Source organism: Littorina saxatilis, linkage group LG7 (assembly GCF_037325665.1).
Source record: "Littorina saxatilis isolate snail1 linkage group LG7, US_GU_Lsax_2.0, whole genome shotgun sequence".
In the NCBI taxonomy this organism is placed as follows: Eukaryota; Metazoa; Mollusca; class Gastropoda; order Littorinimorpha; family Littorinidae; genus Littorina; species Littorina saxatilis.
The window spans coordinates 54,887,076-54,907,113 of NC_090251.1; the positions used below are offsets into that span (position 1 = coordinate 54,887,076).

Genomic DNA, 20,038 nt, shown 5'->3' on the forward strand with positions numbered 1-20,038 from the left:
CATTCAGGGGAACCAACTGTGCCTTTTGCATGAGTGTGTGTGTGTGTGTGTGTGTGTGCATGTGCGTGTGTGTGTTTGCATGTGTGTGTGTGTGTGTGTGTGTGTGGGTGTGTGTGTGTGTTGGTGTGTGTGTGTATGTTTGTGTGTTTGTGTGTGCGTGCATGCGTGTGTGTGTGTTCGTGCACTCATTTTGCTTTCCCCTTCCAACAAGTGAACTGAGCACCTCAGACAAGGACAGTAACTACTTTAAAAGAAAGATACATTAAATTAATAAATGAACCAACAGGTGACAGACATTTTTTGTAAATTTGAATTCATTCCAACAGACAGATTTCCTGGGGCGGGTATGGGGGTGGGGGTGTTGTTTCCTTGGTTTTTGTTTGTTGGGTATTTGTTTTGTTTTGTTGGGGGGAGGGAGGGGGGGGGGGGGGGGGGGGGTGGCAAATAGAATGGCTCACAGGGACTTTGTTACATCAACAGAGACTCCTTTCTTGTTTGTTTCCTCTTTATCTTTAATTTGTTGGTGATAATTCGTCCAACTCGTCTTGAACTCAACTCAAACTGCAGAGAGGAGGTTCAAAGGTAACGAACAATACCTGGGCAAAAACACAGTTTTTTAAAAAAAAGTGACAATTACTGTGAGAACAAGATTGCTCACAAATCAACATGAACATGAATCCGTGCACTCAAAAACAAAACTTGCATAAAAATTCCGCACATGTTACAATCAGTGCTCCGATTCATACACAGTATAACACCACTCCGCCATTATGAGGCAGCTACAGCAAGGGGGGAAATCCATGTGGGATAGTCTTCCTTCTACAGAGGAAAAGTTATCTCCCCTCTCTATAATTGACTACATGGTGACGATATGAAGGCCAAGTCAGAAAAGAATAGGCTTTCTTTCTTTCTTTATTTGGTGTTTAACGTCGTTTTCAACCACGAAGGTTATAGCGCGACGAGGGAAAGGGGGGAGATGGGATAGGGGAAAGGGGGGAGATGGGATAGAGCCACTTGTTAAGTGTTAAAGAATAGGGTTTCATGTCATGCAAGTTTTCATGTTACACCACTCACAGTGAAGCTAACGTTACAGAAAATCACTTGAGAAAAGTTTGTGTCTGTGACAGTGGAACCCGCTTTTCACACCACCAAAAATCTGTGGTCTTACAGGAGAGAAGTATGGAAGTGGGTCAATTTACATATTATGTTATGGACCGAAAATCAGACCGGTTGGTCTTAAAAAGGGGTCCACTCTATGCGAGTTTAAAAAAAGCGGCCAATGTGGAATGCCCGAAAGTTTATCATTTTGTTTAAAGCACCAAGCAAACCCAATATTACAACTTCTAGGCTACTAATTGCTATCTACAGATACAAGTTCAAATAAAGTGTGATCTTATCGTTCGCACAACAATGTAACTTAACACAACAAAAACACTGTACAGAAATCAAAACAAAACCCAATGCTTATGCTGTATAAACATACAAACACAGGAATGGGGACAGGTCAGCAAATCAGTTAATTGATCAATAGAACATAATAGAAACAGTTCTTTCGTAGAAACAGTTATTTCGTCACAATATTGCACAGTTTAATTATTTCAGTCACAATTCTCCGACTGTGATTTTGCAGAGAGTGCTGCAAGCGTTTGTTCATCCATTCCAAAATCTCATATTTGAAAGTTCATTTCAAATGAATCCAATGTTAATTGTGGCATTTTTCATTTTGTTTCGCTTTGCATGAATGAAATGAATTCAAGAAATACACAGAAGAAACTGGCCTAAACACTCAAATAAATAACTACACAACTAAATTCCCTACACCACTCTACTCCCAAACTATTGCAGCTTTTAACCCAAAAGCTAAGCTGCTAAAATAAATCTGTTTGGGAATTTCCAATTAATGTGGAAACTAGCATTCCTGTCTCCAGTTAAGGTGAATGGCGAACAAGATGAAACCAATAACAAGCTGTTGGCCAGAAGTAAGCATGCAGTTGTTGTGTTCTCTGTGGGGATGACCCATCCTGTGTTTCCCAGGTGACCTCTTCACACAGCAGCCCTATACATCCCTCTACAGGGATGCTTAATTCTGAAATCCGACGACGACGGACTATGGTTTCCTATATGTTGGTGTGATTGAAAACGACCATACACATGATCTTCTCGCGTTAAATGAAGGTCACCTTCTCTAGCCCCGTGAGAGTAAAGAACAGGTAAGCTCAACAACAACCACCACTCCTTCTTTCCACACGAGGACACTATCCATGCTAAGCACATATGTACAATTGAGATGCGGACAGTTTCATGCAAGACAAAGCTCATTTTCATGCAGATACTCTAAGAATGTATAAATGCATATAATATAAAAGTGGTGCAAATAATGCCATATTACATGAGTGCCTTCCTCTCCCGATCAATCAGTGTTAATCATCGGCAAGTGTTTATATAACTGGTGTGCTTTTACTCTATTGTGACACGACTCACTGTAGCTTAACCAAGAAATTACAACTACGGGAGCAGTCATTGTGGTGTAATGAAGATATTACAACTTTCTTTATTTGGTGTTTAACGTCGCCACGAAGGTTATATCGCGACGGGGAAAGGGGGGGGGGGGAGATGGGATAGAGCCACTTGTTAATTGTTTCTTGTTCACAAAAGCACTAATCAAATAATTGCTCCAGGGGCTTGCAACGTAGTACAATATATGACCTTACTGGAAGAATGCAAGTTTCCAGTACAAAGGGCTTAACATTTCTTACATACTGCTTGACTAAAATCTTTACAAACATTGATTAGATATTACAACTACAGAAGTCACTAAAGCGTAATAGAGAAATTAGAACTACAGGAGTCACTGTAGCGTAATGAAGAAACTACAACTACAGGAGTCACTGTAGCGTAATGAAGAAATTACAACTACAGGAGTCACTGTAGCATAATGAAGAAATTACAACTACAGGATTCACTGTAGCATAATGAAGAAATTACAACTACAGGATTCATTGTAGGGTAATGAAGAAATTACAACTACAGAAGTCACTGTAGTGTAATGAAGAAATTACAACTACAGGATTCAATGTAGCATAATAAAGAAATTACAACTACAGAAGTCACTGTAGCATAATAAAGAAATTACAACTACGGGAGTCATTGTAGTGTAATGATGAAATTACAAGAAAAGATATGTTCAGCTAATCCGAGATGGTAAATCCAAGACAGAACACAACTGTCTTATAACTGTCCTGAAAACAGAACTGTGATGCGAGTTCTGAACCAGCATGATTCAACCCACACGCTTAACTGGCGTTTCCCTGCTGAAAAGAGAATGTTCACGGGCGATATAATAAAGTAATGACACCCATTTAAATAAAGGCTGAGCCGGGGTATAAAAGGAGCCAGTGCTTTTTATGCAGCAAATTTTCAAACTGCTCTGCCAACGGTCAAACACCGCTCTCACCTATTCTCAAATATCTCACAACAGAAGGCCTTATCATGCAAGTTATCAGGCAGGCAGATGTATCTCGTGGTTCTCTGCAATACTACATGCCTAAAAATGAACCCCAAAAAGTTATAACCAAGGCAAAGCCCTCGATTTACACAAGACCCAACGGCGCTGCCAGTTTCTGTGGTTTTCAAAACACCCCCTTTCACAAGAAAACGCTCATACTCTGCATACTTTCCCAGATTTCTGATTGCAGGAACTAGATTGTCACTTAAAATGGCACTGGAACTGGAAATGTCTGTGAAAATATTTAATTTTGACACCTGTGGATTTTTGTGTACTTTTTGTACAATCAGCAGCCCAAAGAGTAAACCTTCTGTTATCAAACAGGTACATCCATTACATTCACCAAACACCAGGTAAGAACCTCGACTCCTCTTGCATCAAAATCCAAGTTTGCAAACAAATATTACATAAGTTTTAATACAGCCATACCCCACTGCAGAGCTTGGCGCACACTAAAATTTTACTGACACAAAGAAAAACCTCTCCCCTCTCTCCTCTTCCTCTCCTTCGAATGAAAAACTATGGTACAGGTTACACGAAATTCACACTCAATTATCCTGCATTTAAGCCGCTGGCTGGCTGGCTGGCTGACTGGTTGGCTGGCTAGCTGGCAGCAAAACATATGACAGGCAGGCAAGCAGACAGACGTAGTAGCTGTTTGTAAAAGCTTGCACAAGATCTCCAAATGTCTGCCCTTAGTGCAGGGTAAACAAAAAAAAAGTGGATGTCTGACACAGGCTTGTGCCTCACGTGGTGCTAGTGATGTCAAAAACTGGATGTCTGACACAGGCTTGTGCCTCACGTGGTGCTAGTGATGTCAAAAAGTGGATGTCTGACACAGGCTTGTGCCTCACGTGGTGCTAGTGATGTCAAAAACTGGATGTCTGACACAGGCTTGTGCCTCACGTGGTGCTAGTGATGTCAAAAACTGGATGTCTAACACAGGCGCGTGCCTCACATGATGATAGTGATGTCAAACGTTGAATAGCTAACACAGGCGTGTGCCTCACATGGTGCTAGTGATGCGGAAGTAGCGGACGAACTTGAAAACGAGGCTGACGATGAGGTACCAGAGGTTGCGAGCAATCTGCGAGCGGGCAATGAGCGTGCGCCACAAGACGACGGCAATCACTGTGTTGAATACGTAGCGGATGTTTCGTAGTCTGTGTGGAAAAAAAAGAAAAAAAAGACAAATCAGCTTCTTCTTTTTTTTTTCTCAGAGCACAGGCAGAAAAAATATAGTGACAACTCATACTGAACTGGAAAAACTCACTGTTTGTTCACAATAGCAAAACAATTTTCAAACAGGATTCTAAGTAACTACTTATTTAATTGATGTCTTTAAACTTTCAAGCTGAAATGCAATCCCATAGTACAGAATTGGTCAAAGAATGTCTGACCAAAATGGCAGAGTTCAATTCAAAAATGAAGTTGCCAGAGCGCCACCTCAATTCTTTTCTTAAGTTGGATATGACGTCATTAAACGCATTTATACAAAAAAAATTATAAAAAACCATCTGGTGATAGTGGAAGAGTTTATATACAAAGTTAAATAAGCATTTGTCCATTACTTTTCTGGGACACACACACACACACACACACACACACACACACACACACACACACACACACAATCACCTCCCTCTCAATTCCCAGTCTACTGAAATACATTTAGTCAAACAATGCAGAAAAAGGTCAACTTACTTTCTGAGGTGCGCTCTGGCGGCAGGCACGCTGGCCAGGTCTTCGTTCAGCAGATATTTCTTGGCGCCCAGGCAGTAGTTCTCCATGTAGGTGGGCCAGTGCAGCGGCCGAGCGTCAAAGTAAAACACCTGCAAAACACAACACTTTTAAATGTCAATGAGAGCTTCACAAAAGATACCTTCGTTAATCAAAAGCGAACGGCTGTGCGCAGATGCACATGAAGGAATAACGAGAGAATTTCAAAAAAGCACACAAGTTTTCTCCATAATGGTACTTCTCCATACTGTACCTTGAGGTCATCAGGACTGAGCTGGTGCTTGAGAACGTCCAGGTTGTTGTTGGACCAGGTCCACGAGTTGCAGGTGAAGAAACTCAGCGTCTCCAGGGAGCGGTGCAGCTTGCGATAGATCTTCACCATCCTGAAACACCATGGGAAGAGTTAGGGGGGGGCTAGGGAGTAGATTGTGCTTGCAGCAGCTCCTTACAATCAAAAAAAGTACACACACACACACATGCGTATACCGGTACACACACGCACTCACTGTAAAACACTCAGGAATTCCCTGGAATATACAGCAGACCTGTTTACCCTAAACCTGAGGCAAGAGTACTTTTTCAAAAAGTTGAGTGTATTTTTCAAAAAGTTGGTGTACTTTGCAAGCAAAGCCATATGGGCTAGGGAAAACGTACGCGTGGGTGCAACCGTGTTTGTGTAAGAATAGCATGTCTTGTGAACATCTTCAGAATTTAACTCCTTCCGATACAACAGGGATAAAACAATTTTATTTACCTGTCAGTTTATAACATTATAACCAGTGTCTTCCAAGCAGATTGATAATGAAAAGATGAAGTTCGTGAAATAACATCTGCGGTTGACAGTGGCAAGTTCATTTTTACAATCATCTCAGAAAACATTGCTTCAGCACGGACTACAGCCTTTTCTTCTGGCAGGATTTGCTTTGCGGGAATGAACTTCATAATTCCTTGGCAGCTTTCAGCGGATTTCTTTGCAGCAACCTTGTCCATGTGAGTTTTGGAACTGCGGTGTCGTTCGATGTCATATTTCCCAGCATGGGCAACGGAGAAATCTGATTTACAATACTTGCAGTGTGCATGACTTTTTCCCATAGTAGACTCCACAATTCCTGGCTCTTTCTTATATTTCTCCAAGAAAATCTGCTGCTTCTGCTGTTTAGACTTGGTACAGTCATCCGAAACTGGCACATTTTACCGTTTCATTTTCCCACGATTGTCCTGACGATCGCTTGTGCCAACAACTGAACAAGGTTTCCACAGCTGAAGACTCGCTGTCATGGTTATCTCCCTTCGACCGAAACCGGTATCAGTTGTACCATCCCGTAATCAGCACACCAACACCGGAAAACGTATTCTAGACTTGTTCTTATGCGTATTTTGTGCGTGTGTCGCGTATTTGCGTACTGATAATAATTTGGCGTACAAAATACGCCCAAATCGTACTGGTAAACAGGTCTGATACAGTCTTTCTCCCTCTCTTACTCTCTCTCCCCCACTATATCTCTCTCCCCCACTATATCTCTCTTCCCCACTATATCTCTCTCCTAGATGAATACCCGGCTTCGCCGGGAAGAAGTAGAGCCGAATACCCGGCTTTGCCGGCGCACCGTACACGATTGACGCCACACGAAGGAAGGGAGATAAACGCGCAAAACACTGGAGAAGATAAGGAAGAGTTACTGGGAATGGATGTACAGAAAAACCATAAAAACCAAAATCGGTTCAGCGCTGCGCGCTGAGAGCATGTGTTGAAAATTTTCATCGACCAGATTGTGTCCGGGGTCTACCTGAATATGCCCACCAAATTTGAAGCAGATCCATCGAGAACTTTGGCCGTGCATCGCGAACACAGCGAACACACAGACACACACAAGCCGTATATAGATATAGATTTCCATATCTCTCTTACAACACGCACACACATACACCCTAAAAACCCAAGGATATAAACACCCAGTAATGCCCTAGAATATGACCCTCTCTCTCTGCCCTTTTCCCCTGTACCCCACCCCCACCAATCCCCTTACCAACCCCCCGCCCCTGGCAAAGAGACATGTATACCTTGGCTTCTGTCCCATCATCCTGTATGCAAAGTCGGCCATGTAGGCAGGGATGAGATGACTGATGACCAGGAGGTAGTCATGCATGTAGCTGGAACAACAACACTGTCGTCAGACATTTAGACACAATCACAGCAACACAATGTACGACTTTTTCTTCAGTGTTCAACACTTTTGTCTCGAGCATGCACAACAAATCGGTTAGTCTTGTCCAGAGAGACGTGTTTTGTTTAGAACTGTGCACGTCTTTGCATCCAGAAAAGAGAAAAGAACAGGGAAAAACAAAAGCGTCAGAACAAACTATGTCCAGGTTTAGGATGTGGAAGTATGTACCGTACTTTTCGGACTATAAGGCGCTGCCGTGTATAGGGCGCACCCCCTACTTTCTAAAAAAAAATGAAAAAAGCCTAGAATAAGACGATGCCATGGATAAGGCGATGGTGTCGTGCATAAGGCGATGGGATGAAAGAAAAAAATGAAGAAAAACATCGTACATAGAAAAAAAAACCAACAACATCAATGATCAAACATGGCGACCGCTCAAAATCGGCAGGAAACACTGTTTCAAACAGAAAGTCAGGGAAAAGATCAGCGGTACCTCAATCGTCACTCGTCGTCGTCGTCGTCACTCTCACTCCCAGAAAATCCAGAGAAATCTGAACCCTCAGAGTCCGAACAAAAGAAGTTCATGAAAGCCGCTGCTGACATGGCACGCGAGCGGTTCCCACCCGTCGAAGTAGATGGTCCAGCTGTGTCCTCATCTTCCGTTTCCGGTTCGGTATCGTCCTCGTCGTCTGCTACAGCGTTGTCAGCTTGACCGTCTGCTTCGATGATGCCAGCTTTCCTGAAGCCGTTGACGATTGTTCGTGTTGACACCTTCTCCCATGCCTTCACAACCCAGGTGCACACCTCTGCGATGGTAGCGCGTCGAAGTCGTCCCGTTTTCGTGAAGGAGTGATCGCCTTCACTCATCCATGCTTCCCACAAGCCACGAAGATGGGTCTTGAAGGGACGATTGCAGGAGATGTCGAGGGGTTGGAGATGCTTGGGATCCTCCTGGGATGATGACTGGCACAGAGTTCAGTTTGCCGACTGCTTCCTTCACGTTTTTTGTGATGTGTGCTCGCATGCTGTCCATCACCAACACAGACTTGGTCCTGCGGAAGAATCCGCCTGTACGTTTGCTGTAACACTGCCTCAGCCAACTCATCATCTTTAGCTCATCCATCCAACCTTTGGGATTGACTTCGACGACGATCCCTTTCGGAAACTGTTCCTTCGGCATGGTTTTACGTTTGAAGATCGCCATCGGTGGGAGTTTTTGGCCACTTGCTGTGCATGCGAGGACAACTGTGAAATGTGTTTTTTCATGACCAGTGGTGCGCAAGTTGACCGACTTTGCTCCCTTTTTGTTCACTGTGCGGGTCAGAGGCATGTCAAATTGCAGCGGCACCTCGTCCATGTTTATAATCTGATCGTGACCGACACTATGTTCCGCGATCACTTCGGAAACAAAATTTCGGAAACTGACAAGTTTCTCTTCAAAGTCGGGCGGTAACTGTTGACACATTGTTGTCTTCATGCGAACCGACAGATTCCTCCGCCGCATAAAACGAAAGCACCATGACGCACTCCCAGTGAATTCGTCAATATTCTTCGCCGCTGCCATCTCCTTTGCCTTCAATCGAACTTGAACGGTTGAAACGCCTCGACCATCGGCCCTTTGAAGATTAACCCAGTCCTCCAACTCTGCCTCAAGCTCTGGCCAGCGTGCACCTTTTCCGCGGAAAGACTTGCGTGACTTTTTACATCCCAACAGCTGACCTCTCTGTTTACGCCATTTGCGAACCATGGATTCATTCAGGCCTAGTTCGAACGCTGCCTTTCGGTTGCTCTCCAGTCGTATCGCAAGATCGATGGCTTTAATCTTGAAGGCAGCATCGTATGAAGCTCTCTTCGTTTTCGGCATCTTGACAGTGACAAAGTCGAAGTGCAAGTTGAAGCGGTACCCAGTTGAAGTGTCAAGAGACCGACTGTCGACTGTCGTGTTTCAACGCAACTAGTGTTCAGGTAATTTTTTCGGCGATCAACATTGCTTGAATTGTGTTCACTTAAATGGTTGTTAGTTGCTCATTGATTTCAAGTTCACAGTGCTCGTGAAACCTATTTTATCCGAGAATAAGGCGACGTCGTGTATAAGGCGACCCCACGATTTTAAGTAAAAAAATAAAAAAAAGTATCGCCTTATAGTCCGAAAAGTACGGTAATTGTAAGAAGAAGAAGTTCAGCTAATACTTTCTTCCTCTTCTTCATTCATGGGCTGAAACTCCCACGTTCAGTCAGGTTTTTGCACAAATGGGTTTTTACGTGAATTACCATATTTACCCCGCCATTCAGGCAGCCATACGCCGCTTTCGGCGGATCAGCTGATACTGTAAGCATGTGGGGGGGAATACCCCAGACACAGTGTGACTGGTACTATATCAAATTGTGTTGTATTTGTTGTTTTCTTGTTTGACCCCTGATGCCAAGGCTTTACCTGTTGCTTGTCATGATGAGCTTGGGTCGCCTGAAGCAGGAATCCAAAGGTGTTCGCTTGAACGAGTTGACCACTTCATTTTCTGCACACAACATAGAAGTCCTCATCTTCATCACCACATATTAACAACAACAAATAGTTCTCCAATTATTTTTATAAATTCACAACAATGATCTCTTATTCCCAATCTGGAAAAAAATCCTCCAAATTTAACTGAAATGGCACTGCTAACTGTAAGTATTAAGGACTCTGCAAACAGAGAGTTCTATAAGAATTCTAAGAGTTCACAGCACTGATCCTGAACCTTTAATTTCTACTTGGAAACTGTGTAACCTATTTTACTGTCTCTATTGATTTCAGTATTGCCGAGAACACACAAAAGTTTCAAATGTCATCTCTAGCGTCTAATGCATAACAGCGATTGTTTTTAGCGCGACAAACCAGTCCGATATTTAACAAGGAAAGTCAAATTTTGGCAAATCGAAGACATCACCAAATGGATACATCATTTCTAAAATCATTTGGTCAACCTTTTTTCTCCTGGACAGCATGTGCAAAACCCAATAGGTAAGCCATATTGACTGTCTTAATACCGGAATCGTATAGAACTACATTATCATTGGCAAACTACTATCAGGTACACAAACCAGTTTCTGACTGAGGACACTACAGTAACAGAACCCATTCCCCATAAAAAAAATATCCACTGGGGATAACAAAAAACAAAAAACAAACAACAAGACGTACCCATCTCTCCCCAGGTGAAGGGGTTGACGCTGCCAGTGGTGGTGTGGTAGACCATGAGTTGTCGCGGTCGGGCGACGGCCGTGTACCACGCCACAGCAATCATGACGTTGATGGGGATGTCGACTGGAACGATGTCTGCCAGCGAGCTGCACTCTCCCCTCATTGACCGCAGCAGACCCTTGCCAGTCTGTGGGCAAGATGAGACAATGTTTGTTACTACAGTGGAACCCCCCTTTTAAGACACCCCAACCCCCCTCCCTCCATTTTCAGACCTTATTTTTTCAGATTTTCTGTTCATAACCTCTGGAAAATTACCTCCATTTTAGGCCCCCCCAAAAAAATAGTCTGTTTACGGTAACCCGACCGACCCTATTTTTTTCGCGCAACCCTAGACTTTATTTTGGCATTTGGGGGAAAAATAAAAATAAAAATAACGTAAAAATATGTTTTTTTGGAGAAAAAAAAAAGAAAAAAAAAAAGAAAAAAATCCCGACCTACTGACCCTATTTTTTTGGCCTATGTTACCGTAAACAGACCCTTTTTTTTGGGGGGCCTTAAGACCTTATTTTTTCAGACTTTCTGTTGATAACCTGTGTAAATTTACCCCTCCATTTTAAGACTCCCTCCTTTTTAAGACCTGACTTTCTCAGATTTGTGGAAGTCTTACAAGGCGAGTTCCACCGTATTCAATTCACGTGTAATAGTCAGGGATGGGACTAGGGTAGAAATGACACGTGCAATAGTCAGGGATGGGACTAGGGTAGAAATGACACGTGTAATAGTCAGGGATGGGACTAGGGTAGAAATGACACGTGTAATAGTCAGGGATGGGACTAGGGTAGAAATGACACGTGTAATAGTCAGGGATGGGACTAGGGTAGAAATGACACGTGTAATAGTCAGGGATGGGACTAGGGTAGAAATGACAAAGTTTATTGGGAGGAGGATTCAGGAGGGTGAAGCTGAGACATTTCTATAACTTGAGCATCAAAAATTAGGGTTAGTTCTGATGGACAGAAAAAGCATATATTTAGCTCGGACCTGCGTACAAACACCATTCCCGACTTTGTGACAGGTGTACAAAGATGACATTTGGAGTCATACTCAAGTAGACACTTACATTAGCAGATCCTGTACAGGTCAGCTAAGCAACAGAACATGGGATTGCAGACATACAATGTAAGCCAAACTTAATTTGAAAGTTAAGCGAAAGTTATGACAAGCAGGGGGGAATGGTGAGAAGTGATGGAGGGGTGGCTGGGGACAAAGAGATTGGGGGCTTATACTTCCACAAGCCATAAATAAACAAACAACAAGAGTTAATTCCAAACATCGTCTATTGAACTGACAGTTAGAAAGCAAACTGCCAATACCGGTACAGACAGAAATAAAGAAACAAAGACTCACTGCGATCGCTAATCCACTGGGACCATTGTAGTTATCAATCCAGCCCTGGAAAAAAAATCTCACCGATTTCACAAAATCATGAAAACATTGCAGATCATAAAAGCTGATGGAGCAAAAGAAATACAGATGTAGCAGAAAGATACCATTTCCCTTCAATTGCCTCCCTTTGACTGATACCAGTTGTGACTGCTTTTCTATATTATTATTTTCTTTTTCTGACTTATTCAAAAACCTGTTGTGACAGGCACACAAAGAGATCTATACATGACACAGACACTAACAATTAACATACATAAATACCACCAGACAGACAACAGGTGGACAGACAGACTGACCAATAGATGCACGCACACATACAGTCACACACACACATTCACGCAAAAGGACTCACGGGGAAGGGCTCTTTCCACCCAGTAACATTCACACCGCCCTATCATCCACCCATCACTCACGGGGAAGGACCCTTTCCACCCAGTAACATTCACACCGCCCTATCATCCACCCATCACTCACGGGGAAGGGCTCTTTCCACCCAGTAACATTCACACAGCCCTATCATCCACCCATCACTCACGGGGAAGGACTCTTTCCACCCAGTAACATTCACACAGCCCTATCATTCACCCATCACTCACGGGGAAGGACTCTTTCCACCCAGTACCATTCACACCGCCCTATCATCCACCCATCACTCACGGGGAAGGGCTCTTTCCACCCAGTAACATTCACACAGCCCTATCATCCACCCATCACTCACGGGGAAGGACTCTTTCCACCCAGTAACATTCACACAGCCCTATCATCCACCCATCACTCACGGGGAAGGGCTCTTTCCTCCCAGTAACATTCACACAGCCCTATCATCCACCCATCACTCACGAGGAAGGGCTCTTTCCACCCAGTAACATTCACACCGCCCTATCATCCACCCATCACTCACGGGGAAGGGCTCTTTCCACCCAGTAACATTCACACCGTCCTATCATCCACCCATCACTCACGGGGAAGGACTCTTTCCACCCAGTAACATTCACACCGCCCTATCATCCACCCATCACTCACGGGGAAGGGCTCTTTCCACCCAGTAACATTCACACAGCCCTATCATCCACCCATCACTCACGAGGAAGGACTCTTTCCACCCAGAAACATTCACACAGCCCTATCATCCACCCATCACTCACGGGGAAGGACTCTTTCCACCCAGAAACATTCACACAGCCCTATCATCCACCCATCACTCACGAGGAAGGGCTCTTTCCACCCAGTAACATTCACACAGCCCTATCATCCACCCATCACTCACGGGGAAGGGCTCTTTCCACCCAGTAACATTCACACAGCCCTATCATCCACCCATCACTCACGGGGAAGGGCTCTTTCCTCCCAGTAACATTCACACAGCCCTATCATCCACCCATCACTCACGAGGAAGGGCTCTTTCCACCCAGTAACATTCACACAGCCCTATCATCCACCCATCACTCACGGGGAAGGACTCGTTCCACCCAGTAACATTCACACCGTCCTATCATCCACCCATCACTCACGGGGAAGGACTCTTTCCACCCAGAAACATTCACACCGCCCTATCATCCACCCATCACTCACGGGGAAGGACCCTTTCCACCCAGTAACATTCACACCGCCCTATCATCCACCCATCACTCACGGGGAAGGGCCCTTTCCACCCAGTAACATTCACAGCCCTATCATCCACCCATCACTCACAGGGAAGGACTCTTTCCACCCAGTAACATTCACACCGCCCTATCATCCACCCATCATCCACCCATCATCCACCCATCACTCACGGGGAAGGACTCTTTCCACCCAGTAACATTCACACCGCCCTATCATCCACCCATCATCCACCCATCATCCACCCATCACTCACGGGGAAGGGCTCTTTCCACGTGGCACCCACAATGGACGGCCTGACAATAGCGATTGGTAGACCGGCCCCTTCCGTGAGGAGGATCCACTCCGCTAGCTGCTTTGTGTAGGTGTACGTGTTGGGTTTGTCTTTGAGCAGCTTCTTTGTGAACATTTCAACCATGCTGTCATCCATCCACCTGAAAATCAAAGTCCAATCATGAAAATCAAAATCCAATCATGAAAATCAAAATCCAATCAGAAACATAAACAATCAGCACTCTCTCTCTCTCTCTCTCTCTCTCTGTCTCTCTCTGTCTCTCTCTGTCTCTCTCTCTCTCTCTCTCTCTCTCTCTCTCTCTCTCTCTCTCTCTCTCTCTCTCCCCTTACCTGTTAGCAAACCTGTATGTTAAATGTATGTTTATTGTATATGCGTGCCAATGTATATTTGTAAACTTGTCTTTATATATAAAAACAAAAATTAAATTAAAAAAAAAAACAATCAGAACAAAACTTTACTGGGAACTCGCTTTGCAGCAGGGATATCTAGCACCATCCCTGCAATAATAAGTTAAAAACGTTATAAATTTTGTCATCCGTCATAAATTTTGGTATTTGGTATATCTTTCGTCCTTGGGGAAATCCGTTAAGAAAATTCCCGCTGCTATCCCTGCGTCAGAATCGCGCAACCTATCTTTTATGCTACATGCATGTATTTGTGTTTTCCAAGGCCTGAGACTTTTGTGTTTTCCAAGGCCTGAGACTTTTGTATTTTCCAAGGCCTGAGACTTTTGTGTTTTCCAAGGCCTGAGACTTTTGTGTTTTCCAAGGCCTGAGACTTTTGTGTTTTCCAAGGCCTGAGACTTTTGTGTTTTCCAAGGCCTGAGACTTTTGCTGGTATATTTCTCATGTGCATGCGTGCACACTGGGGTGTTCGTACATTGAGGAGAGTCTGCACAAAGTGGATTCTTGGAAATAAATCCCTAGCCTAACGTGGGGGTCGAACACTGAGGAGAGTCTGCACAAAGTTGATTCTTGGAAATAAATCCCTAGCCTAACGTGGGGGTCGAACCCATGCTAATAGCGGCAACTGGTTATCCAACTGAGCTATCTCCCTGCTACATGTGAGCCCTTCTTTTCCTCTTTTCTGTACCTTTTTTCTCCCTCACAATCTCGTTTTTCGCTGACTTTGTCATGGACTGGCTGGCGAGCCAGCAGGCCAACCATACATCCAAACACTACTTGTTCCTATGACTCCCAGAATACTCAGGTGAGTCCAACAGTCCCCAAATAAATGAAGGTATACTTACTCCAATACATCAATGATTTTCTGGGGTTCAACTGCAGGCTTGTAGACTGTTTCTTCTATATGTGTCAAGTCGCAGTTAGAATATGCAGTGGACACGTGAACAAGAGCCTGCAAAAAAATATCTGGTGACAATCTCAAATGCTCCATTTCTAGTATTCAATCATTTTGAGTGTGTGTGTGTGGGTGCGTGTGCGTGCGTGCGTGTGCGTGCGTATGTGTGTGTGTGTGTGTGCCCTCTGGGGGTAAAAGGGTTTGAAGGAGATGTTGAATGGATGTTACATAGAAATGTTAATCAGACCGATAACATTTTACAAGAAGGGGGATTTTATACTGTGAACTATAATGTTAATCAGACAGATAACATTATAGAAGGAGGGGGATGTTATACTGTGAATTCTAATGTTAATCAGACAGATAACATTATGGAAGGAGGGGGATGTTATACTGTGAATTATAATGTTAATCAGACAGATAACATTATAGAAGGAGGGGGATGTTATACTGTGAATTATAATGTTAATCACACAGATAACATTTTAGAAGGAGGGGGATGTTATACTGTGCATTATAATGTTAATCAGACAGATAACATTATAGGAGGGGGATGTCATATTGTGAATTATAATGTTAATCAGACAGATAACATTATAGGAGGGGGATGTTATATTGTGAATTATAGTGTTAATCAGAAAGATAACATTTTAGAAGGAGGGGGATGTTATATTGTGAATTATAATGTTAATCAGACAGATATCATTCCTTCAAAGACTTTTAACAAGATTTGAAGTACAATGTACCAATTAGTGTGAAAAGATGTGAAGACCTAAATGTACGTAGTTTCAAACACCGAGAGTGAGACTGCCATTAGAACTGGCCAAGGAAACATACTTGCATCTACCCGTACAGCCCTACTGGTTAAAGAGGCATTCAAAACAGTAACTAAGCAACCTGTGCACCTGGGAGGAAAAATGTGCAAGAATAAAAGCGTACCTCCAGGTGTTTAAAGTCTCGACACAGCTTGATCATCTTCTGTACAGCCACCACATTCATCTCGATCGCCACCCTGTCAAAACAAACATACACTCTTCATCAACAACATATATATTACACTGGAAGCCCCCTTCCAGACCCCTTCCAGACCCCTTCCAGTTCCTAGATTTAGGATCTCCCTTCTTAAGACTTTGTTTTCTCAGACTTTCTGTTCATAACCTCTCTAAGTCACCTCTACCCCCATTTTAAGACTTTGTTTTCTCAGACTTTCTGTTCATAACCTCTCTAATTCTACCCCCATTTTAAGACTTTGTTTTCTCAGACTTTCTGTTCATAACCTCTCTAAGTCACCTCTACCCCCATTTTAAGACTCCCAAGTTCAGAATTGGCCAGTCAGACCAGTGCCCTTGTCAAACAGGCAGCATGACAACGGAACACCTGCTGCAGACTAATTGCCCACTACACGATGGCCTCAGGAGCCAGATCTGGGCGGAGGCGACCACGGTGCAAGGGAAGCTCTATGGCAGTCTGGACGACCTACAGCGCACGGCAACATTTGCGCGGAGAACCGGCGTTTCCATCTGAGTGATGGACAAGAAGAAGACTCCCTCTTTTTTAAGGCCTGCCTTTCTCAGATTGTTGGAGGTCTTAAAAGGGGGGTTCCACTGTACTAGCTTTGAATTTTGATCTCCCTGACAGCAGCGATCAGCTGAAAATATCAAATAAAGAATTATTATATCACTTTGACACGCAAAGGAAGACTGACGTGAATACACCTTGGAACAGGAAAAGTGTGATACGCGAAGGGCTGATGCGATGATTAAGTAATCTGACTGAATGGCAATGATATGGAGCACGTATGCCAATTCGGAGTAGTTCAAGAGTCCTCTGCCCACTGACAGTAGGAGGAGTACTTCCTCTGTTGTGATGGGAGTATTATTTATCAATACTTTCACCACTGCAGGTTATCCCCCACACACACCCTTCAATGTTCTGACCTAGCTATTAGCCATCTATGCATGAAAGCACTCTTTTTTGGTGCTGTATCATGGGATCTTGTGCACACACACACACACACACACACACACACACACACACACACACACACACACACACACTCCTTTATTTTTTTCTATTTTGTATTTTTTTGTATTGTGTGTATGTGCATCTCAAGGACAGATTGTAAGAAAGGGCCTCGCCTTAAATCTTAATCCTTGTAAAATAAAGTTCAGTTCAGTTCAGTTCAGTTCATCTCTCTCTCTCTCTCTCTCTCTCTCTCTCTCTCTCTCTCTCTCTCTCTTCTCTCTCTCTCTCTCTCTCTCTTCTCTCTCTCTACTCTCTCTCTCTCTCTATCTCTCTAATACACAAATAACTGATCTACATTCAAGTTATCCTCCTGAGTCAACGAAACGGAAGGCAATCTTATTCAATGTTAACCAAAATGTGCACAGAGGAGTATAGGGAAAAACAAGGGCACTACACTGCGTGCTCCAAGCGCAGTCCACATGAACTTCTAGTGATGTTGCAATGTGCAAGTCTGAGTGGCATTACATGAAGAGCGTGGCAGGTTGTCGAAACATATGTGCACCACAATCAAATGTGCTATACACAGCAGGCAGAAACAAAAGCAATGACAAGAACCCTAAACAATCCTCGTTTTGCACACAGGAGGTTTTGCATAGACCTTTAGGGACACTGCAGTTTATTTCCGAACACAACACTGGCAACAGATAGGCAGCTATTTACCACTATAGAATACAATGGAACCCCCCTTTTAAGACCCCCCAATTTAAGACTCCCTCCTTTTTAAGACCCTGTTTTATCAGACTTTCTGTTCATAACCTCTGTCTGTAAAATTACCCCCAATTTAAGACTCCCTCCTTTTTAAGACCCTGTTTTATTTTAGACTTTCGGTTCATAACCTCTGTAAATTTACCCCCATTTTAAGACTCCCTCCTTTTTAAGACCCTGTTTTATCAGACTATCTGTTCATAACCTGTGTAAACGTACCCCCAGTGTAAGACTCCCTCCTTTTTAAGACCCTGTTTTATCAGACTTTCTGTTCATAACCTCTGTAAACGTACCCCCATTTTAAGACTCCCTCCTTTTTAAGACCCTGTTTTATCAGACTTTCTGTTCATAACCTCTGTCTGTAAAATTACCCCCAATTTAAGACTCCCTCCTTTTTAAGACCCTGTTTTATCAGACTTTCTGTTCATAACCTCTGTAAAATTACCCCCAATTTAAGACTCCCTCCTTTTTAAGACCCTGTTTTATCAGACTTTCTGTTCATAACCTCTGTCTGTAAAATTACCCCCAATTTAAGACTCCCTCCTTTTTAAGACCCTGTTTTATCAGACTTTCTGTTCATAACCTCTGTAAATGTACCCCCATTTTAAGACTCCCTCCTTTTTAAGACCTTGTTTTATCAGACTTTCTGTTCATAACCTCTGTAAAATTACCCCCAATTTAAGACTCCCTCCTTTTTAAGACCCTGTTTTATCAGACTTTCTGTTCATAACCTCTGTAAATGTACCCCCATTTTAAGACTCCCTCCTTTTTAAGACCCGATTTGTTCAGATCTTTGGAGGTGTTAAAAGGGGGTTTGACTATAGTATGCCAGCTGTTACAAATTAAGCTCTCTCCGACTCTTCTTGCTCTTGTCTCTTCTTGCTCTGTACCATGCATCAGTGGGCTATATAACACGTACTGTTAAACTCTACTGTCAGCTCTGCTGTGCATTGTAGCCACAAATCATTTTCTCATTAAGTCCATCTCACTGTGAAATATGAGTTTTATGTTAATGCAGGTGTGTGTAGCTGTTAATAATACATTAATAGCTACAGGTAACAGGAAACAATTTCATATACCAAAGGGATAAAGGACATGTATATATATATATACGACTTGTGTCTGTGTGTGTGTGTGTGTGTGTCCGCGATGCACGGCCAAAGTTCTCCATGGACCTCTTTCAAATTTGGTGGCCATATTTAGGTACACCCCGGACACAACCTGGTCGATGAGATATTTCAACACGTGCTCTCAGCGCGCAGCGCTGAACCGATTTTGGTTTTTCTCTGGATCCATTCCCAGTAACTCTTCCTTATCTTCTCCAGTGTTTTCAGCGTTTATCTCCCTTCCTTCGTGTGGCGTCAATCCATATTCCCGTTTCTATTTTTAGAAGGTCACTGTCGACAACGCTCAATCCATATTCCCGTTATACTATTTTTAGAAGGTCACTGTCCCGGCAAAGCCGGGTATTACTCTTCCTTATCTTCTCCAGTGTTTTGCGCGGTTATCTCCCTTTCTTCCTGCGGTGCGCCGGCTTAAAGCCGGGTCCCCGGCACAGCCGGGTATTCGGCTCGACTTCTTCCCGGCGAAGCCGTACCCGGCGAAGCGGGTATTCATCTAGTACAATATATACTAGCATAATTGTGCCTAAATCACGAAATTGCCAAATTCGCAGAATCCGCAGCTTTTTTGTTCATCAGCAAATGTCAAAATGACTGCCTATTTAGACAAATCAGCAGCCACTTGTCAAATCTAATTTGTTTTTGTCTGCATATTATTTTCTAAAATGTGTCCACATAACATACATTTATCCCAAATAGCATTCTTTTTCCAGTGAACTGACCTTTTATTCAAAGTGTTATGTGTACCACCGTTTCAGCACTGACACCATTTCCATACAAATATAACTTGTAATCATTCATTGTGGCCAGTGACACCAGCAAAATATGTGAAGTGTTCACTAATCACATCAAATGAAACTTGTCGTTACACCCCCGGTATAGGGGTGTGTATAGGTTTCGCTCGATGTGTTTGTTTGTTTGTTTGTTTGTGTTCGCATATAGATCTCAAGAATG

At 43.3% G+C, this 20,038-nt stretch overlaps 1 protein-coding gene across 2 annotated transcripts in view; it reads right to left on the reverse strand.

The window, feature by feature from the left end:
• Positions 1-2,563: 2,563 nt before the first annotated feature.
• The window catches only part of LOC138971833 (fatty acyl-CoA reductase 1-like), a 44,400-nt gene continuing 26,925 nt past the window's right edge, over positions 2,564-20,038 (reverse strand). For both annotated transcript variants that reach the window (XM_070344658.1, XM_070344659.1), the window contains exons 4-13: positions 16,173-16,245; positions 15,184-15,290; positions 13,896-14,073; positions 11,999-12,043; positions 10,592-10,778; positions 9,845-9,926; positions 7,307-7,396; positions 5,499-5,628; positions 5,210-5,337; positions 2,564-4,668 (exon numbers count right to left, since the gene is read on the reverse strand). In XM_070344658.1, coding sequence (XP_070200759.1) covers positions 4,512-4,668; positions 5,210-5,337; positions 5,499-5,628; positions 7,307-7,396; positions 9,845-9,926; positions 10,592-10,778; positions 11,999-12,043; positions 13,896-14,073; positions 15,184-15,290; positions 16,173-16,245 — 1,177 coding nt within the window. In that variant the 3' untranslated portion in view covers positions 2,564-4,511. The remainder of the gene's footprint in view (positions 4,669-5,209; positions 5,338-5,498; positions 5,629-7,306; positions 7,397-9,844; positions 9,927-10,591; positions 10,779-11,998; positions 12,044-13,895; positions 14,074-15,183; positions 15,291-16,172; positions 16,246-20,038) is intronic.